Raw genomic sequence first — 24,325 nt, forward strand, 5'->3', positions numbered from 1 at the left:
CCCGTATTTTGTTCAACTTAATTTTAAAAAAGCGACGGACAACGTCTATTTGTCCGTCACTTTTTTAAAAATATTTGACCAAAATTTTGACTAAAAAGCGACGGACTAAGAGACGCTGTCCATCGCTTTTTTGCGACGCAGTCCGTTGCTTTTGAAAAGCGTCGAGCCAAAAAGTGACGAGATTGACTGCATCGCTTTTTTCCGTCTCTTTTTGGCAACTTTTTTAGTAGTGTATTAACACGAATGATCTACATGTGTTAGACCTTTACTCATACTCAATATCATGTCAATGCATGTGCACAATATGATATCAATAAAATGGGATGATGAGACATCTCTATAAATCAAATGTCGCTATGACATATAATCACCTCAATTTTCTCAAATATACAAATTCAATAAAGAAACATAACCACACATAAGTAATCAGGTCACTAACACATCAGCTAATGCGCGCATATGCTTTGGCATTCTCGAATTACAATCTATCATATTATAGTAATAAATTTTTCCTTTAATAACAGTGCTACTCGTACCAATGCCCATCACACCATTGATACGTGTACTGATCCGGTTGGTTATTCTTAAAAAGTTTCATGAAATTACCATTTTGCCCCTCTTGTTATCGACCTTGAGTCTTTTATGATTGAGTTTGAAAAGTTTGTTTTGAACTTTGAGTTAAAAGTTGAGAATTTGGTATGTTTGTGAGTTTTAAAGGCTAAGTTTTAAAGAAATTGATTTTTGGGGTCTTTTAAAGTTTCTGGTGTCAGAATGAAATTCTGTCGATTCCATCAGTCCCGAAATCTAACAATTGACCTTTTGCCTTTCAGTATATGTTACTCCATGAAAATATAAGAATAATCTATCTAATTAGACATACATTCATATCATATTTATTAATTCAATCGATAATTTCAAATAAGCACCTATTATTTCATTAGTTATTAATTATGTATTAAATTTGAATAATTCGTGTGTTGTTTGTGATTGGTCTGCAATCTCAAGACTGGGAAATCCATAATATTAAACTTATTCTATTAAAGGGATGCCTTGAATAAAGAAGGCTTGATGAAATTATCACGCCCCGAACCTATACCATGACGCAACTGGCACTCGAGAAACCATTGCTTGTCCCTAAGCGAACCCTTGGCTTGGCTCAACACTCAGTGGAAGACTTATTCAACATTAGATGAACTCAAAAGTAAATGTTTTCTCAAACAGTCTCAAAAAAGATAACTTAGAATATTTTAAAGAAAACATTCAACTGGCCAAAAGAAGCAACTCAAGTCTAGAACATTAACAATTGAAAATGAAACAGACTTCTCAAAACTCTACTGTTTATGAGGCCTCTAAGTACTACGATGGATGTCAGGACAAGACCCCCGATCATCCTAATAAAAACAAAGTGTGGAGCCTTCTGGAAAGCAAGGAGCCTCACCAATCAAACTCTGGGACTGCAAGTGGTATCAACGGAGCGCCTGTTGATGACCCTGGTTGCCTGTATCTACATCATGAAAGATGCATGCCAAATGACGTAAGTACATGGAATGTACGAGCATGCAAGAGGAACTCTAAAGCCCAGACATAAGCTTGATATGATAGAAAGAAAGAACATACTTACCTCATCTCAACTCAACTAAACTCAAAGATACTCAAGGATACTCAAAGCTACTCAAAGATACTCAAGGATACTTAAAGATACTCAAAGATACTCAAACTCAGAAATACTCAACTCAGTTCAAGAATACTCAACTCATTATAAAGCAACAATAAAATATACAGTATAAAGAAAACTTTGAAAATAGTAAATTACAACTCAAAGTATTTAAAAATACAATACTAACTTTTTACTCGTATTTGGGAGATTTTCTAACCGACAACCATCACTATGATCTACGTGATAATACATCATTTCGCCCATGCTGCCAGAACTGTAATATACATTGCCAAAGTATAATACATCCTCAACTAAGTGGATCCACTAAGCTATGTTTAAAAATAAATAAGGAATCATTTAAAATGTATGACCCTTTACCCATGTTGGCATACATGGTTTATGAGGACTTTGAGTTGTCTGAACTCATCCCCATATCGGGGCTCAATACTACTCACAATTAATATAAATTATGCTCATATGATTAAAATCATTTCCTCATCCTCAATTTTGATATTATTAATCAAAAGATTCTCTTAAAAGAGATAGTGCTCAAAACTCCTCATGAACTCATTTGGAAATCTAGGTTTCCTTTCATTTTAAATGTAAAAGTATTTACTCTTGGAAATACTTAGTTCCCATATATTCATTTTGAAAAATGAAAACTCAACTCTCCTCATCCTCATACTCAAGTATTCAAGTCCTAAAACAAGTTTTAAAAGTTTGCAAAAGACTTCTCAACTGACTCAAAACAACTCCCTTGAACTTTACTCTTAACTCTATCTTGAATTTGGATTATGAATTCAAGAGTTATGACTTGGATATGCATGATCTCTGAAAGATTAATGAAGATTTTAAGCGTGGATATAAAGTACATAACATATGTACTATTCAAGGGAACTCACACGAAAAGAAGGTCGAAAGAGTAAGGGTCCTGGCGACCCTGACACACTGAGTGGCGCGGGGCGCCAACTTCAAAACTAATAAATAGTAGTTGGTGCGCACTGATCCATCATTTCTATTAGTAGAAACTGGAACCTGCTGATTATTCTGGTTGGTCATACTTTGAGCAAAAAGCTGAATTAGCGTTCCAAAATTCTGCATTCGAAACTTCCTGATCTGGGACTAGAGGAATTGCATTAGCATTGCGTGCATTAGCATTCCATGTGCAAGCTTCTATGAGAAGGCATGATCTTAAGCGCAAAACGACGGATTAGAAGGTAGATCACACCCATGCACGATAAGATAGTAAGAAAATGAAGTTTTCCTAAAACACCTCGTAGCCTCCCTCTCATTAGATGTAGTGCACTTCATATTCATGAAAAGGACTCTACTTAGTGCGGCTTTTCAGATATCCTAGGACAGTTAAACCTAATGCTCTGATACCAAGTTTGTCACGCCTCGAGCTACCCCCGAGACGCAGACACAAGACCTAAGACCACAAGTGATCCCAAGCTAACCTTGTTGGCATGATCATGATCATGCTAAAGATAATAAACTGATGCGGAAGCTAAATTATAAATAAAAATGAAAAGATAGGGAATACCCATATAANTAGCATTGCGTGCATTAGCATTCCATGTGTAAGCTTCTACGAGAAGGCATGATCTTAAGCGCATAACGATGGATTAGAAGGTAGATTACACCCATGCACGATAAGATAGCAAGAAAATGAAGTTTTCCTAAAACACCTCGTAGCCTCCCTCTCATTAGATGTGGTACACTTCACATTCATGAAAAGGACTCTACTTAGTGCGGCTTTTCAGATATCCTAGGACACTTAAACCTAATGCTCTGATACCAAGTTTGTCACGCCTCGAGCTACCCCCGAGACGCAGACACAAGACCTAAGACCACAAGTGATCCCAAGCTAACCTTGTTGGCATGATCATGATCATGCTAAAGATAATAAACTGATGCGGAAGCTAAATTATAAATAAAAATGAAAAGATAGGGAATACCCATATAATTTAACTGAGATAAATGAAAACTGATGAGTTTAATGCAAGGAAGATATTAACTCAATACTAAGCTGAATCTAACTATGTCTGAAAATAGCCTCTAACTGACTAGAAATGCTGGGACATACCCCAGCTAAGTCTAGCAAAATTGAAACTAAAGGACTAAAAATACGAAAAAGAAACTCATGACTATTGTCCTCGGAGAATAAGGACTCACCACTGATTCTGTTGAACTGGAGATCCGGAACCAATCTAAGCGTGATCTGGATGTTGAGAACTTGAACCTACATTACGAGAAGCTGTAGCGCATGTATGCGTCAGTACTTGAAAGGTACTGCGCTAGCATGATATAGTACAATTGAAATAACATATAACTGAACAAAGCAAATAAGCAATGAAATAATTTGAACATGATATAGATACTGACTATTGAGCTAACTGAATGCAATGACCAATTTATAACATGCTGAAACTGTATACTGACAGTATTGTAAATGAGGTCAATACAATAGAATCTGACTGAACTGTGGGAGCTACTAATAACCGATAATAAAATCACATGAGCTAAATGTGGAGTCCGATGCATACGCCCCATCGAGAGGACCCAATATACCCGGCCAAAGATATAGAGGCATGACTAGCGTGACCACTAACTGATATTGCCTACAGAGGGGACTTACACCTACGTGGCTCGTAGTTCTGGGACTATATGGGTACACTGAACCCTAGTCTAACTTGGTATTATGCTACTCCCAATAGATTAAGTGGTTAACACATTATGACTGAGTTTCTGTAAGTTACTGGATAGCTCAAACAAAACATGCAACAATTAATATGATAATGATGCATTCATAAACTGAGGCATGTATAACTGAATACTGAAATATCTGACCTAGCATGTGTAATTCAAGAAGTAAAGAAATACATAGCTAGGGTTCTGGAATTCATGCAATAAACTGAATATTAACGTACTAATCTGATTTGGATCATTCTAACAGCTAAGAACCCAATAATTTTAACATTTAAGAAACCCTAGGTCTAGTCATAATAAGGGAATCAAGAAACTGACTGAAAACTAGTGACCTAATGGGTGAAAGGAACCCACTAGTGAAATTCCACATACCTGGTGACGAATTCCACGGAGAAATCCTTTGATTTCTGGGCTGGAATTGAATAAAACTTGATGCGTTCTTGAACTAGGGTTCTTGACCTCTCTTTTCTTCTTACGCTCTAATTCTTCTAAGTGTTGATTAATGATTTGACTTAGGTAAGTTCTAGTTATGTTTCTAGGCTTAAAGTGACTAAAACCCCATAATTTAGGGTCTAAACGACGTAGCTTAGGGGTTAAACAAAATAGAAAAAGACCAAAAGGCCCCCGACTTAACTGCTGTCGGAGTGACCGACGGACGGGACTGATGGACTGTGAGTCGACTGACGGTCCATACTGATCGACCGTCGTTCTCGACCGAAGGCTGGAATTTGACTGACCCATCGACGGAGTTGATTTACGGTCCGTAGTTGGCTTCCGTCGCTGGCACCTGCAACTTTTGAAAATCTGCATTTTTGATATGTTTCGAATACGGGGTGTTACACATGACGCGTGTGGAATATACTTGCCATCGTGAGACTGGTCTTATCAAGGTCGACTCTATGCTTAAAGAAATAAGGCATATGCCTTAGGCCCCTAATATTTGGGGGCCTCAAATTATTATCGAGGATAAATTATGTGTTAATCTTTTCGTAGAAAATTTGATTATTAGTGATGAAAAATAATTTTTTTAAAAAATATATTATTTTATTCTCTTTAATCTCATTCAAATAAAAGGAATCAAGAAAATATTATTTTATTTTCTTATATTCTCTCTGTAAACTCTCACATTATTTTATTCTTTTTAACTTCTTTTATACGCTCCTTCAACTTTTTGATTAGTTAGAGAAATAGTTGGCCAAAAATATGAATGAATAATCAAAAAGTGTTGATCAAAGTCAATTGTAAATTCTTTTTCTATTTCTTCTTAAAATTCAAGCATTACAACAAACGTGATAATGTGGATATATCAAGTTCTTAACTTCTTAAATCAGATTCTATGGTTTTAACTCTTATCTTTGTTAGAAAATTGTCAACTTTTACTTTTACAGTTATGTTAACAATTCATATAAAGATTGTCTTGGTGAAAGAATGTTTTTCAACATTGAATTGATAAAATATTATATAAAACTTATAATTGAAATTTTTTTGAAGAAACCATTTATAAAAAATATTAAGTAATAATTTGCATTTGAAAGTGTAAGATTTTTTTTTAAAAACAAAAATACATACGAAGTCTATTTGGATTTTAGGCATCTAATAGAAATTTTACTTTAGGTCTCTGATTACGTTGAGCCGTCCCTGGGTCTTATAAACTTAGGGTGGATTTAAATTCACTTGGAATGAAATTAGGGGGTAAATAATTATATGTAAAGTTAAAGTGCTAAAATAAATTTTGGTGCGAAGGTGATTTTATGTATTTTCTCTTCAGTCAATTATCATATGGGCATGTAAACATAATAATTTTTCTATGGGCCACCCTATGATTTATGTTCCCAACTCCCAAACAAATCATGAAACATGCTTGAGTGATCCTCTTTAGATATTTTATTACAATTCAAATTTATAATAATTTTTTTGGTTGCCAATTGTCAAGAAGACTGAAAAGAAACATTAAATGTGCCTTTTGTAAGAATATGGAGTAAAATGTTGGCATATTACCAATTATAGTAATTGTCAAAAATGTTAAAAAATTCTGATAAATCGTCAGAATTACTATGATAATTGTCAAAATTTTGACCATAAATCTTGTCTAATCTGGAAGATCTTTTCACCATTTGATCTAAGAGACATTATCATCGATAACAATAAAAAAATAGTGATGTGGTTATTTTAAATTTTAGCTTACCAAATTATTGGGTAATTATGTCGGTGAAAATAGAAAATATTTAATTAAACACTTACAGGTGCATACAACCTAACCACCAACTTGAAAAAAAAGCCAAAATGTGTGGGCACAAACTCTTAAATACCTAAGCACCAACTTGAAAAAAAAGCCAAAATGTGTGGGCACAAACTCTTAAATGATTCTTAATATTAATTATTTCCTTTCATGACATAGAATTTTTTATTTCCAAATCTGTTAAAAACAATAAGATCTTATGGATTCTTTTTCTTTAAAGTCAATGACATAGATTTACTCAGCATTTATCATCCTGTCTCTATTTCACCAATAAATAACACCAAATATCAAATAATTATTCTGTTTATCAGGAGTATTTTTCAGCTTATTAGTATTTTTTATAGGGAAAATTGTATAAAATATTAAATTATTAATTCAAATTAAATGTTATAACCACAGTTTGATTTAATTGTAACCTGTAACAAACTATTGCCATTCGCCTCTCTCCCTAAAATTCTCGCTCGCCACTCTCGTTTCTCGCTGGATCCCTTGCCTCTCTCACTTTGATACAAACACAAATATATAAGATGTGTTTGTGTTTGTATAAAGTGAGAGAAAACTGTATATATACATATCTTTTCGTTCGCCTCTCATGCACAGAGAATCTCGCTCGCCACTCTCGCTCGCCTCTCTCACTTTATACAAACACAAATGTATAAATTGCGTTTGTGTTTGTATAAAGCGAGAGAAAATTGTATATACAAATACATATATATTAGTCCTATACACTTATAATTATACAAATACAAATCTTCCCCTGCCCAGTTTTCTTTTATCTTTCTCTCTTTCTCGCTTCATACAAACACAAATTATACAATTGATTCTTTTGTATATATATATTGAAACAAATTATATAATTGTAATGACCCGGAAGGTCGTTTTTGGGATTTTTCATAAAATTAGCGTTTTACCCCTCTTGATAGTTGCCCCGAGTAAAATTTGATTAGTCGGTGATGTTGATTTGAAAATTTTAAATTATTCAGTAACTACGGTTATTTAATTAATGGGTATATATTAAACAATTTATTTATTTAATTGTTGGTTAATGGGTCAAGTCCCTAGTTATTTAATACCTTAGACCTCTTAACCCAGATTTATTAAAATAAAGTAAGTAAGGTTTACTATTTTGAAGTCATTAACTAAGATAAAAAAAGAAGAAAAGAAACTGTGGCGGAAAACATCTACAGATGCTCCATATTCCTAAGGTCGGTATGCTAGTCCCTTTGAAATATTTTGTTATCAATTGAATTGATAAGCATATATCTTAATATGATTATAATATAACGGTTATATATATAATTAGAAGGATACAACGTGTTGGTTGGAAGTTTATCAATATTAAGGGTCATATAGTTGAATTAATGACCACAAGTCGTATATTTGTTTAATTGAATAAAGTGCAGAAATTGAAAAGCTAGAAAAGGAAAAAAATGGCACTGGAAAGCATTTTCTTGTGGTGGATTATTGTGAGGACATGCATTTTATTATTAATTTATGGGTAATGATTAGCAGATTATAGTTCAATAATTAGAAGGATGGGATGGATCAGTATTTTATCAATTTACTTTCTCGAGTGCAAGTTACCGGTTTGGTAACTTCACCGTGAACTTGAGTTCTTCTTGTGATTACTGTATAAAAATTCAAGTGTTAATAATATTGAGATATACAATTAAATATTAGGTATGTTATATTATATGAATATTATTCGAATTATGATTTTGGAAAAGAATTGGAACTTAACCTAAGCTTTGAAACTTAGAAACTTAATTATAGATTTAGGTGATCTTTTGGGTCTAGGCTAAACCTATAGTAATATGGGCGTTGTTAGTTTCGAAATCTTATTGTGAATATGTACTTGAATAGATTGCATTGATTTGGAAGCTCAACAAAAAGGGAAGACTCAAGTCTCGAAGTGATTATTCAGTTATTTAAGGCAAGTGGATTTCTAAACCCTTGTTAAGTGTATGAGATTCGTGTATTTCCTTGTGATATGTGTTTGGGGGTAATGAGACTTGGTGATGGGTTGACTTGTACATATTGATTATTTTCTAATGATGAAAAAGGGGTAATAAAAGGCAATGTGTTTAATTGTTAATGTGTGATGTTTGAGACTGGGTTGAAAGGCTTGTTGAATCATTGTTGATGTTTGTATCACGGTAGTATTGTTGTGAATTGTGTATTGTTATGAAAATGGTCATCTCCTCATTATTTGTCTGAACATGTCATTTGCATTGGTTCTGAGACATGGTTCTGACAAGTGTTGTGTGCATCGAGAAAGAATAAGAAAATAAAGACGATGTACCATTTCGAGGGACGTATCGCGCGCCGCGATGGATACTATATTTCGAGGGACGTGTCGCGCGTCGCAACGGATACTGTATTTTGAGGAACGTATCGCGCGCCGCGATGGTTACTATTATCGATGGTCGTATCGCGTGCCGCGATGGATGCATGGACAGATATATCCCCCATGGGTCCCGGACTGAGAGACAGCGGGTGTATATCATTAGGTCAGACATGCATCACTATACTTGACATTGCATTGCAATTCTTTATTATTGGTGAACTTGATCTTGTGTGTTGATGATCTTGTGAGTGCCTTTCTATGGAACTTGTGACTGATGAATATTGAGCTTGTTGTTGAGAATATATGATTGTTAGAATGTTGTTGTTGAGATATGTGCTTGTAAATTGTGAACTGTTAGGCTGGGCTGGTTTTGTACAGATTGTAGTTGTGAAGGTTCGGTTGGGGTGTAAGGAGTACTTGTATTTTATCCCTTTAGCTCGTGTTTAGAGGTTTACTTGTTGAGTACCGTGTGGTTTGGTACTCACCCCNGCAATTCAGCCATAAATGCATTATTCCCAAAGACTCTGTCCAGTCTTTTAAATATGCACTCTTGCTCTATTCTGCCATTCCACCAAGTGTAATAACTTCCAGAGAATTGTATCTCATTTAATGCACAAGAGCTTATGCATTGTACAAAGTCCTCTACTTCTACTTGAGATACAGGTAATCCTCCCAACTTTTCAGACTCATCAGTAATGGTATTGAAATCTCCCCCTACCATCCAAGGGCAATCAGTATTGTTAGCCACCTCTTCAAGGTCTTCCCACAATTCCAATCTCTCCAGGGCACTACATCTAGCATAAACTGTTGTAATTTTGAAATGAGCATTGTTGATTCTATGTTTGAAAGAGACAGTAATCTGCTGCACTGAGTCAATACAATCCATCTCCTCCCACTCCTTATCCCAAAACAACCATATTTTGGAAGAACAATTAACTTTGGCATGCTGTTTCCCAAGTCTTCTCATGTATCTATCTATTTTTGAAGGACTCTGAAAAGGCTCTAAGAGTGCAATGTATGAGTAATGATGTTTTCTATTTAGATCTAGTAATCTCTCAAAAGAATTTTGAGATTTTACTGATCTGATATTCCAAAATAGAATTTTACTAATCATTGATCAAAAAATATGGCCTTGCCTCTTCTACTCTTTGTATTAACATAAGATATGCCTAAACTGTTGTTCTTGTGAGTCCCATATCTTCCCTTCAAATGTCCTATTTGTCTTGGAGATAGATCTCCCTCTCTACTGATGCAATATATGTTAGCATCCATGTTTTCTTCTTCTTCTGTGTCTAGCTTTTCCTGTATCTCTTGTGGTTGTTTCTTATCAATCTTAGGTATACTAAAACTATTTGCTTCTCTCCCTGCTAACTCATCTTCTTTCTCCAATTCCAGTGCATTCCCCCTTTCCCTTTCCTTAATTGTCTCCAGTTGTGTCCCTTTATAGCCTGTATCTTTCACAATCAAATTTTTTGAGCAATCAATCTGCTCCAGTCCAGTCTTGTTCACTGTTATGTGAAAATTAGAGGACCCTGTCTCACTTTCTCTTCTATTTTCTTCCTGTTGTGTTACTGCTTTCTGTTGTACTGCTGTATTACCCTCCTCTGCATTTGGTGTAAGCATATCTTGCTTAGCATCTGCCCCTTCTAATGCCCCAAATTTATTCTTTGTAGTCACCTCTGCATTAACTTGTGAAAAGCGTTCAGTCCATACTTGTGCTATCCTTTTGTTCTGATTTTGAAACCCCTTTCTGTAATCATACCTCCTCCTTTGTTCCATGAAACCTCCTGCATCTGCTGTCCTTTCTTTATCCTCCTGAACCCTATCACCCTGTGCCTGATTTTTACTCTTAACACCTTTTCCCTCAGCTTTATCACTTTGTTCCCCCTTATCTTCTTTCTCTTGCGTCTGCTCTTTCTCCTCTATCTGTTCACCTTGTGTGAAAAGTTCTGGATGGATTACATAGCAGTCCTTCTCATTGTGTCCTTGGAGCTTGCATGTCTTGCAATATTTTGGAACATAATCATAATTGATTGTCACCCATTTTTCCATGATTTCTCCCGTCTTTTTCCTCATTCCAATATTAATTCTTTTTGGAAATTCTCCTAACAAATCTACCTCTACCTTTACCCTTGCACAACTAAGCCTTGTTTTATTCTGAGTTGCCTGGTCTACTTGTAGTGGTCTTCCAACAGCTGCTGCCATAGAAAATATTGTCTCCTTACCGAAAAAGTTCGGTGGCAATGATGGGAAAGAGATCCAGGCTATCGCGATGGTCGTTTCCTCCTCTGGATCAAACAAGGGGTTCCACTTCAGTGTTCTCATAAGATATGACCAATGATTATGAGTGATGTAAAATTGAGGCTTCGATAACAGTTTCACATAATCCTCAAGCAGTGATGCCCTGATTAATACATATCTGTTTCTCAAAAGCCCTATGTTCACTTCCCCTTTTAGCTCACATTGTTTTGGGATCAACTTCCTCAGTTCCATTATATCAGGCCATCCATAAGAAAATTTTCCAAGCACTGCATATTGAAGGTCCTCGTTAATAATCATTTGTTGTACTTCTTCCTCGTCCCATACTAGCTTTGGTTCCCCATGTAAATATGTTAACGGCTTAATCTGTAAGCTATGATGTTGAGTTTTTGGCGCTGCAAGAGTGTTTGCATATGATAGTTTCTTTACCTCTAATGGTCCCTTCGTCAGGCCAACCTCAATTGGTGGAGGCTGGCCGGTGGCCATGGAGGCCATTGAAAGTAAGCAAAATTAGGTTTCACGCTTCTAGGTTTACGTCGCCAACTGCACAAAACTCTGTATCTGAGGAAAAGAAAAGACCGGAACCACCACTTATTAGGTATGATGATATGATGATATTAATTAGCCCCATGTGAACCAAAAAAATAATAATAAAATAGATAGAAGTAGAATAGAAAATAGAATATAATAGAAAGAAATAGAAAATCTATCTATATATAAAAGGAGAAGAAAAAATGACACATGTCAACACCACAAATTTTCAGTATTTTAAATAAATTTTAAATAATTAATAATCAATAATTAAATAAATAAATATAGACACATGTCAATAATTATAATTAGAACGACACATGTCAACACAACAATTTTTTTAATTTTAAAATTTAACTAATTTTAAATAATCAATAATTAATTAAATAAATATAGACACATGTCAATAATCTCTATTATATATATATAAAAAAAAAAAATTAAGTTCAGTAAGCAATGTATACACAAATGCACGTTTCATGTTATTAGATGCGGTAATTTTGTTACACATATTAAATACAGTCTTTATTATTGAAATGAAAATTAATTAAAAGTCTATGTAAAATAATGAAAAAAAATCAACTAACTTCCCAATTCTATCTTAAATTAAAAAACTGCTGGAATTTTTTTTTTATTATAAACTAATTTAAATTTTTCAAATTAATTTTTTAGTAATTAAAATTCTCAATTATTAATGAAAAAAAATCAACTAACTACCGACTAACTTCCCAATTCTATCTTAAATTAAAAACTGCTAGAATTTTTTTTNTGTCCAATGAGCGCCTGCAAATGTCATAAATGGCTTCATTATCCAAAAGGATTGACACATCAGTGTGCTCAAGTAGAGAATGAGTTGACAGGACACTGTTGTAAGGCTCAACAACAGAAGTTGAGACCTGTGGTGAGGGATAAATTGTGAAACCAAGTTTGGATTTCTTTCCATAGTCAACTGATAGACGCTCCAGCAGAAGTGACCCAAGACCTGAACCGGTACCACCACCAACAGCATTAAAGACCAGGAACCCTTGAAGACCAGTACAGTTGTCTGCAAGCTTTCGGATGCGATCCAAGCAGAGATCAACTATCTCTTTCCCAACTACAAGGAGACACAAAGAAAACTATCAGCTTTTAAAACCAAATGATTTAAGTAAGAGTTGGTGAGGAGGTTAGCTTACTGGTATAGTGGCCACGAGCAAAGTTGTTGGCTGCATCTTCTTTGCCACTTATGAGCTGTTCAGGGTGAAAGAGCTGACGGTAAGTTCCTGTCCTCACTTCATCAATGACAGTGGGCTCAAGATCTACAAAGACAGCTCTAGGCACATGCTTTCCAGCTCCAGTTTCACTGAAGAAGGTGTTGAATGCATCATCACCCCCTCCAACAGTTTTGTCACCTGGCATTTGGCCATCAGGCTTTGGAAACAGAAGAAAGGATATTAGCAATTCATAATGAACAAGTTCCTCAAGATCTACAAGAAGGGAAGCAATTATGTATATTACAGAAGAAAACAAACGAAGCTAGTTTCAAAGGACAACAAGTTGGACAAGTAAGTTCCAAGACAAAGCCATCAAAACATAGAAATATAACCAAGGAACATCAATGGAGCATCATCATACATCAGCTCAAACATAAAAGACTCCAAATTAAATGTAATACAAATATACACCTAATTCAAAATTAATCATGTGCACAATACAAATATACACCTAATTCAAAATTAATCATGTGCACATACACAATCTTACATCTACAGATTTAACCAAGGATATAATATACTTGACATCAGAACCAGATCAATCTAAAGTACGACACAGGCATATAAACTTTAATTTTGGTGGTTTTAACTGAATCTATACAATAACATATCTCCTTAGAGCATTCCATGGACATATAACCTAAACATCAACAAATCATTCAATCAGATATACCGAAATAGTTCCACATTTTGAATCGCACTACAGATCTAACCACCGTATATTCCTTCAGATCTACTTTAAAAAATTTCACATCTCTACAACAGGAAACCTATAGATCTATCACATTTGAAATCAACCGGACAGTTATCAAACCTATATCTAAAATATTCTACCAGATCTACTGAAAACACCTACATCATCAGTCAAAAATTATTAACCCGCATTTGAAGTCAATCGGGCAGTTATCAAATCTATATCTCAAACATCCTACCAGATCTACTAAAAACACCTACATTACCAGTCATAAATCATCAACCAGATCAGTAGCATTTATTCACATATGATATCAATCGGACAGTTATCAAACCTACATCTAAAATATTCTACCAGATCTACTGAAAAAAAATCACATTATAGTAATATATCAATCAGATCTATTGTAAAAAAACTCAAATCTTCATTCAATCTAAACATGCATAACCTATAAACAAACTAATCAACCGGATCCGGAAAAATACTTCACATTTCCAACAATATACGAAGCAAAACACACAGATCAAACACAGAAAATGCGATTAAAATTCAAAAAAATATAAAAATTATACCTGAATGCCGTGCTCGAGGCAGTAAAGTTCCCAGCAAGCATTTCCGACCTGAATACCGGCCTGACCAATGTGGATTGAAATGCACTCTCTCATTTTCGGTATAGAAATGAAAAAATGGAAACCCTAAAATTCAAATGAAGGAGAAGAAGAGAAGGACGGCGTTTATCAAGACGCCGTTTCTAAAGACAAAAAGGAGAATTGAGAGTTTCGAAATTTCGAATTGTGAGATTGTGATATACTGAAGAGCTTCGTTTTTATAGGAAAAAAGGGGAAATGGATATCGGGTTAATTAATCCGGGTCATTAACTATGGTTAATATTATCTCCGAAAATTTCGAGTTTAATATTAACCGTGGGTTAAGTTAGGTGGTGTAGCCCGCGCTGTTTTTGAATTATTTTGAATTAAAGTTTCTCCTTCATTAGAATTGTGGAGTAATACACTTTTCACGGAAGAAATGTAATTACATAATTAATTACTATTATTTGATTGGTGGAAGTTATCGAAATTATTTTATTTAATTTCTACGTTTAATTTGTGTACTTCTTCGTTGTTACTCTATTTACTTTGCGTATTTGATTTTTGATATGTTTAAGTCAATGAATGTAACACTGCACGTTGACTTAGCATAGAAGTAGTGACCCACAAAAGGGGATCCATATTGTGTAGGTTGGGGTGCATGTGTACATGTTAATTTCGGGAAAAAATCATGTCTATCTTGAAAACTGGCAGAAATCGATTTTAATTAAAGCCTTATTTCACTGTTTTTATTTTAAGTTTTGAATTTAAAGGGCTTATTTATAGCATCAAAATTGCAAGATATATAGCAAAGGAGTCTACCTTCGCCATTGAGCTATCATACTCAATTGATTAAAAAAAGTAACAACCTACATATTAGCTTAAAGGCATGAACTGATATTACAACAAAGTAAAGTTCAAATATTAACTTAGAGTTCATATTTGATCTACATATTTGTATTTAATATTTTTAGTATTGTTCAAATCATTAGTGATCAATCGAATATTACATTATCCATTAATTGTTATTGAAAGTTTCACTAACACTTAAATTATAATAATATTGATGCATCTGAAGTTTTCAAATTCTGAGTTCGCCTCTTAACTGATGTCCACTCAACGTACATGTAAACTCCACATGCATATATATCATGTATTCAATATGGACAAACTCAATGTGTATATTAATAAAAGTTGGTAAATCGTCAACTTATTAGTGTCGTTTCTTGTGTTTTACTTTTTTTTAAGGATAATTAATAGTTTAACTAACTTATTTTGGTGGATTTCATCTATAGGAGCATGAGAAGAAATTGATGAGAGTTTGTGTCGACTTTAATAAACGAGGGTTGTCGTAGAGTGGTAAGTATTCGTTCATCCTTAATCATATGTCTTAGGTTCGAATATCCATGGATACAAAGTTATCTTTGTTAGGAGGTGCATTACCCTCAATGTGAGACTTTTCAGCACGAATTTAAATTTAGTTGAACTCCAATATGAATATTGGACACTAGATAGAAAAAAAAAGCCGACTTATTTTCCAATAGAAATATTTAAATATTTAAATGAAAATTATTTTTCTTCGTACCAAACACATATCTACTCCGGCCTCCCATAGGAAAGGTTAGCCATAGTTGACGGTGTATAGAGTTTGTTGCAAAGAAAAAAAAAATCGTGTAAGATCCTTGCTGTAGAGTCCAAAGGGGGTGTAAAAAATTTCAGTCTGGTTAATTATAAAATTTTACAATTTGATTAATAAAAACAAAGAAAAATTATGTTGGAGACAGAATATAAGCGTTAATATTTAAGAAAAATAAATACATTTAATGATTTTCTTCGATCAATCTCTATTGACAAATACTCAATTTTCTTTTGAAAATATTCCACTTCCTCATTGTTTATTATTCCACATTCCATGTTAATTAAATCACTATTTAACATAGAGTTAAAATCTTCCATAATTATTCATGACATATTGGTTCTCATACTTGTATTTTTCAAGTAGTTCCATAGTTCCCTTCTTCTTCTTTTTTATTATTGAATTTGGAAAGCAACTTGTGGAGATATATCAATTATCACCAAATATGGACCCCATGACAGCCATATCCTACCATTATTTTGAAATTCCATATGTTGGGATCAAAATAATCAGGGCCAAGCGAAAGTTAATAATTGTAAATGTTATTGATGATAAATTAAAAGAAAAAATATATATTAAAAGTACAATATATTGATATGATTTGATCAATTAACTTGCATATGAAAAAATTAATATTAAAAAAACATAAAATTACTAAGAGAAAATCTCCCCCCTTCCCAACAAGACTATTTAATAACTATATCATGGTGTTGTTGTGTTATTGTGAAAATAACTGGTCTTTAATCTATCTATATATAAAAGGAGAAGAAAAAATGACACATGTCAACACCACAAATTTTCAGTATTTTAAATAAATTTTAAATAATTAATAATTAATAATTAAATAAATAAATATAGACACATGTCAATAATCTCTATTATATATATATATATATATATATATATATATATATATATATATAAAATTTAAGTTCAGTAAGCAATGTATACACAAATGCACGTTTCATGTTATTAGATGCGGTAATTTTGTTACACATATTAAATACAGTCTTTATTATTGAAATGAAAATTAATTAAAAGTCTATGTAAAATAATGAAAAAAAATCAACTAACTACCTACTAACTTCCCATTTCTATCTTAAATTTAAAAACTGCTGGAATTTTTTTTTTATTATAAACTAATTTAAATTTTTCAAATTAATTTTTTAGTAATTAAAATTCTCAATTATTAATGAAAAAAAATCAACTAACTACCGACTAACTTCCCAATTCTATCTTAAATTAAAAACTGCTAGAATTTTTTTTTAAAAACTAATTAAAAAAATTCAAATTAATTTTATAATAATTAAAATTCTCAATTATTAGGTTTAAAAAATATTATATATATCAAAAGACAAGAATTGCTATCCTATTTTTTAAATCTACCGCCTACAATTTTTCACTCTTCTTTTCTCTTTGTTCTCAAATCTCAATAATGGTGAAGAAATGGCTTGATACATACTCATATTGATCTTCTTAACATGTTAATGGGACAAACTAATATTTCTACAACAACACTTCTTTAAAGGTATAATGTCAATTTTCTCTCTAAATTTACTTTCATATTTTTCTTAATAGTTTTAAATTTGAAACTTCTTGCTTTAGTTTTTACTTTGACATTGATAGATATTTGCGAAAAATTTCAAGCAACATTTTTGGATTTCTTTCTAAAAAGTTGAATTGCTTAAAATTTAATTTTTTATATCAATTCATGCACCTTTTTATGGAGCTATTTTAAACTATTTGGAAAATAGTTTTGCAAGGATTAAATTCAATTCGCCTTCATAGTTTATGGAGTATATTATAATGCATTTATGATATGTGTGGTTTTGCAAATTTACGATGTTTAATAGTTAATAGGACTTCATGTGAGATCTTCAAAAATAGTAATTAGACTTTTATTATTTATGAAAATTTAGGTTGTATATCTCTTTCATATTTGTTTTGTTTTTATTTATTTGTTTGATGTTGGATTCCTCTTTTATCTATCTTTATTTTTCTTTTTTTAACGGATTGTAGTCATAGCCTCATAGGATCAGAGGCAGTGACTTTGTTGACATTGCGATATGCAAGGCTTTAGTGTCAAAGGGTACAGAGACCATAAGTTTGAGAAAGTATTTGTAAATTTGACTGAGTGGTATAATATGAATATGAATTTCAATTATTAAAATCAGTCTGTACTAATTTATGTGATAGATCTTATACATTTTTTGTTTATTCATAATAATCCATATGATTATTCTATCCTCTTATGCTATTTTTACGTATTATGAGTTCTCAAATTTGAGTATTCTTACACAAGTTCGAACATCTCTCTTATTCGGACTCATGAATAGATCAAGTCACTTGGATAACAATCATGTTCATTTCTTCATCATACACTTGAATAGATTGAATGAACGCAAATGAACATTTGCATTGGTGAAATCAATGTAGAAATTGATTGTAGGTTATTGTTACTCTAATCAATATATGCTATTTCTTAATATACTTGCAATTCATCCAATGCAATGAAGGCATCGGATTATGAGTAAAATATACTAACATTTTACATTTATTTGTAAATTTATTTAAAATCAATTAAGATTTTTGAATATTTCATATATTATAATTTAAATATTAGTGTTACATTTAACTTTGTTGCAGCAATGTTATCACAAATTTTGATTATATAGATGTTCAAGGTTTACATTGGTAAGAGGTACACGATATCAATCCTGCAAGAAAAACTTTGTTGTTATTATTGTGCAGATACAACACTTTGTATTCAAGAAACATTTCACTTGCTTTTTCTGTAAAAAAAAATTAAAAAAATTATCACAAAAAATAATACAAATTGTATGTTATTTAGAGCTTCAAAATTACTATTAGTTTCCCTTGAAATTTAAGTAATTAGATGATACAACAATAATGTGCAAAAATCATTTTTTTTTTTGGGTTTATTAATCAAATGTTATGCACATGACATTAATAAATTAATTTAAAAAATTATAATTTTAAATTTCATGAAATGCTTGATTTTTCTTTATTTACAAGTATGTTTTCAAGGCTCATATCAACAAGAGATTTAAGATAATATAAAATTTATCAAATATGATTTTTTTGATTTTTTTTTCCATGAAATGTTCTCAATTTTTTTGTTAAAGTTATATCTAAGATTTTGTGTTACTTCGCAAAAGTTAAAATATATATTATGAAATATAACAAAATTTATTTAATGTGTTTTGGGTAGAAATAAAATAGATCAAAATTCGATTTTTGTGAAAATTAAAAGCAATTATTATATGTACAAATTGAAATCATGACATGCTTGATTTTCTTTTGATTATAGATAAGTGTTCAAGACTTATATTGATAAGAGGTTTACGATATCAATCCTTCAAGAAATAATTTGACATGATTATTGTGCAGATATAATAACACTTAGTATTCAAGTAAAAATTCACTTAACTTTTTCTGATTTTTTAATAAAAAAATCATCACAAAAAATAATACAAATCATATATTATTTAGAGCTTCATAATTACTATTAGTTTCCTTTGTATAAGGTAATATTTACATTTGAAGAAATGACCAATGAGATCAAGGTTGATAAATAATATTTTTAAATTGAAATAATTAGAGAATACAACAATAATGTGCAAAAATCGATTCTAATATCAAGTCATTTGGTGGTTTTAGAACAAAACTAAAACAAAATAAAAAATAATAATAAACAACAAAATTAACTATTTGGAAAAATTTAAAAATCTCATGCTACAAAATAAATAAAAAAATAAAATAATTAATGAAAAAATAAGAAAAAGAAAAACATTAACAAAGACATAGCTATAAATACGTAGATAATTTTTTTTCAAAAAAAAATAATGATTGAAAACAAAAACTAATCTAAAGCATCTCCTAAAATTCCTCACCACTTTCCTAGCTATCCTTATCTCTCAAAACTCAATTATATATTTTAATCTTCTACCAATATAATAGGAAAGACAAAAGTGTCACACATCACAAAATAATTCAATTCAAATTTTGAGTTTATATAAAATAAATTTAGTATTTCAAATAAATATTATGTTATAAGAAAATAGCATCAACATATAATTTTTTAACTTATAATTTTTTTAAAAACAATAAATTTAAAATATTGTAAATTTGTATTTTGCAAAATATTGCAATATTCATCATCAGAGTAATTCTAAAATTTTCAGTTTGGATATTTTTTAAAAAAAATTCTCTCCAAAAAAATATAATTTTAATTTGATAAATAATTATGTAAAAAGTTGTCAAATAAAATTGCCAAAAACAAAAATGGGTAGTTCTATTACTTTAACAATTTCGAGATTTTCTCAAAAAACAAAAATCTTTGTTAAAAAATACTAACAAATTACAAAACACCTATATCATGTAGTGTTCTCTTTTATTTCTCCCACTTCGTATAGACTTTACTTATATTACTTAATTAGTTAATTTGCATATTTATCAAACCTTTTAGTCTTATCATTAAATAATATAATTTCAACTCTTTTTTAGAGATAAGGTGATTTACATCCTTATTGACCTCAACTACATTCTTTTTTAGAGATAAATGATTTGCAACTATTCTTAGTAATCTTCAAATTAAAATTATATCAAAAAATATTTTTAAAAAAATAATTTTATCATAGTATCTTTTGTTTTAATTGATAAGTGAACACCATTTTTTTAATACATTCTTATTTTATGAAATTGTATTTGATTAAATAAAAAATATTTTATTTTGCAAGATTGAACGAGAGAGGAGTGTGCTAAAGAGGTTGCAACATGCTTTGAAAATTATATTTAGATTTAGCTAAAACTATCATAAATATTTTTAATATTAGGTTTTAGATTGATCTATTAATTTAAGATTTAATTAATTAGCACAGGTATCAATTCAACACACGCCACATATGTTATCAATCTTCATTATACTAGAAGAAGAAGAATTGTTAGTGTAATGTTTAGTGTCTTTGAAGAAAATACTCTCATTGCACATAATTATGGTGATTTTTTGTTAGCATAAGTGTATATATGAAATGAAAACAGTGTATATTATTATACATGCACTTTTGTTACTCAATAATAATTTGTATTAATTATTTTAAATCTAAAAATTATTATATTTTAAAATATCCGCGCAACGCGCGGGCACGTATACTAGTATTATATAAAAGAAAGAAATATTAATAGAAGTGAAGGGTAATGTTGTCAAAGACACAATAATTTGGTAGTAATATAAAAGAAAGAAATAATAATAGAAAGAAATAGAAAGTAGAAATAGAAAATATTATATAAAAGAAAGAAATATTAATTAGCCCCACGTGGCATTTTTTGATTGGTTTGGTAGTAGTTGAGGAACCACTAATAAGAGAAAATATTATATAAAAGAAAGAAATATTAATTAGCCCCACGTGGCATTTTTTGATTGGTTTGGTAGTAGTTGAGGAACCACCACTTATTAGGTATGATCTGATGATATTAATTAGCCCCATGTGAACCAAAAAAATAATAATAAAATAGATAGAAGTAGAATAGAAAATAGAATATAATAGAAAGAAATAGAAAGTAGAAATAGAAAATATTATATAAAAGAAAGAAATAATAATAGAAAGAAATAGAAAGTAGAAATAGAAAATATTATATAAAAGAAAGAAATATTAATTAGCCCCACGTGGCATTTTTTGATTGGTTTGAACCACCACTTATTGATGAAAAAAATAATAATAATAATAAAAAAATATATATATATATAGTATGAAGTATGATGATGATATAATAGATAGAAGTAGAATAGAAAATAGAATATAATAGAAAGAAATAGAAAGTAGAAATAGAAAATATTATATAAAAGAAAGAAATAATAATAGAAAGAAATAGAAAGTAGAAATAGAAAATATTATATAAAAGAAAGAAATATTAATTAGCCTCACGTGGCATTTTTTGATTGGTTTGGTAGTAGTTGAGGAACCACCACTTATTAAGTATGATGAAGAAATATTAATGAGCCTCACGTGACATTTTTTGATTGGTTTGGTAGTAGTTGAGGACACCACTTATTAAGTACTCCCTCTGTCCACTTTTATTTGTCGTGTTGCGCTTTTCGAAAGTCAATTTGACTAATTTTTAAAGTTAAATTAGATTACGTTAATTTGATATTTTTTTTAAAAAAATTAGATATTCAAAAACTATACGAAAAGTACTATAAGTTGCAATTTTTTGCATATCAATATGATGAACATATACATCGTAAAATGTTGGTCAAAGTTCTTATTATTTGACTCTAAAAAAGGAAACCATGACAATTAATTGTGGACGGAGGGAGTATGATATATATCTTACGTCTTGAAGACTTTCTTTTTTTGGCTAGATCCTTTTTTCATGATATTCAATGTATTTTTCCATATATATACATTTATAGTTAATCTATATTCGACCTTTTAAATGTATCATAATATATAGTCAATGTATAGCTCATATATAAATAATCTATTTTAACTTTTAAGTGTATCAAAATGTATAGTTAATGCATAGTTATTATATACTTTCTATGACTTTTGACCATTTAAGCATATTAAAATGGGGTATACCAAGTCATCAGCCTCTTGAATCAGATTCCATGGTTCTAACTCTTATCTTTATTTAATATTTGTCAACTTATTACTTGTAGAAATATGTTAGCAATTCATATAAATTATAATAATTACCTCACTGAAATGATATTTTTCAATGTTGAGTTGATATAAAAGCTTACCTAAAACTAATAATTGAATAAACAATAATAAATACTAATAATTTCATCTAAATAAATTTTGAATAAATACGTATATGAAGTTTGTTTAAATTTTAGGCCTCAAATTGAAATTTCACTTTAGGCCCTCAATTACGTTAAGTCGCCCCTGCTTTCGTCTCTTGCCTTTCTATCCCCTCTCTTGCTGGCCTCTCTTCTTCTTCCCCCAATCTCGCTCGTTACTCTCCTCCTTTTAATATCCACTACAAATTATAATTAAATAAATCATAGCTATATCTGGTAATCAAGTCTAAACCATAGTAATTCTTAAAAAGTCTTAACTAATTAACCACTAAGGGGTCGTTTGGTACAATGTTAAGTAACGCAGAGATTAATAATGCAGGGATTAGCAATGCAGGGATTAACAATGCAGGATTAGTAATACAGGGATTATTTTTAATCAAGTGTTTGGTTCATCGTTTCTCATCTAATCTTGTGTTTGATTTAAAACTCTACAAAAAAACTTTTTTCCAATTTTACCCTTGAATTATTATGTTTTCTATTTCATGTAATTACCATATTTATTGCAGTTTAAAACTTGAATACGAAGTTCACGATCCAATGTTCACCTCCCTCTTCTCTTAACAAAACAGAAAAAAACAGTAGCCAACAAGATCTAATTTGCTTTCTCATGTAATCTTCTTACCAACTCATATTAAAATAAAATAAAACTAAAGAACTTGCACAAAGATCAAACCTTTTTTGATTTTAATGACTCAATTTGTGAGGAAATAGCAGTATTGCAGATCAAATAGTAGTGTTACAAGACGAGAGAGGAGAAAAATGTTTTGAGTTTGTTTCACAGTTACAAAATGTTGTGCTTTGGAATTGATGAGAGGGAGTTTTAAGGACGAGAAAATGGCTGGTGGTTTGTATAGTTTTCCAATCAAGCAAGAGAAAATTTCAGAAGATCAAATTTTTTAACTGAAAAATCTGTACATATTTTTTTCGTGTTCAAAATAAATTGTATCACTTTAATGAAAACAATGAAGGTGCCAAAGAGCAGAACGTGAATTTCCTTACCAATTGTAAAGGTGTATAAAGAAATTAAAGGGCAATTAAGTCATTTTGTTTCCTTATCCAAGTATTACTAAACCTGGGATTAGTAATCCCTAGATATTCTTGGAATTAGATAAGACCACATATGATGTATTACGCTAATCATGTATTAGGTGTGTTTGGGTTGAATTGTGCTACCAAATATTGTATTACCAAATATTGTATTAGGTGAACTAAATTTTAATCTAAGGACTATTTTAAATAATACATCCTACCAAACGGCTCCTAAATTGACTCTCTCCACTTGGCCAGCCTGTTTAAATTAATTGAGTTGAATATACGGTGTAAGGGGACCTGAAAGACCCTTGTACTTGGCTCCGTTTGTCAGTTGAACCCTCATACTCGTCACTTTGCCAACTAGACCCTTAAACCCATCATAATACAACACTTTAAGCCCTTTTCTCCTCCGGTCACTGTGCGTGTAATGGACGCAATTACACGTGAAATTCCACATCAGTTTTTAGTGCCACATGTGAAATTAAGTGCTAAAAAAATAAAAGAAAATCAAATAGATCAATTTTTGAATTTCTTAAACTTTTCAAATAGTCATCT

At 31.1% G+C, this 24,325-nt stretch overlaps 1 protein-coding gene across 1 annotated transcript; it reads right to left on the bottom strand.

Moving 5' to 3' along the window:
* Positions 1-12,476: 12,476 nt before the first annotated feature.
* On the bottom strand, positions 12,477-14,495 carry LOC125850123 (tubulin alpha chain-like). The gene is made up of 3 exons (XM_049530018.1): positions 14,262-14,495; positions 12,918-13,152; positions 12,477-12,838 (listed from the first exon to the last, which is right to left on the bottom strand). Exons 1-3 carry the CDS (start codon positions 14,352-14,354, stop codon positions 12,477-12,479), a joined length of 690 nt encoding a protein of 229 aa, XP_049385975.1. The 5' UTR covers positions 14,355-14,495.
* Positions 14,496-24,325: the final 9,830 nt, after the last annotated feature.

The sequence above is a fragment of the Solanum stenotomum genome, unplaced genomic scaffold (assembly GCF_019186545.1).
Source record: "Solanum stenotomum isolate F172 unplaced genomic scaffold, ASM1918654v1 scaffold14088, whole genome shotgun sequence".
Taxonomy (NCBI): Eukaryota; Viridiplantae; Streptophyta; class Magnoliopsida; order Solanales; family Solanaceae; genus Solanum; species Solanum stenotomum.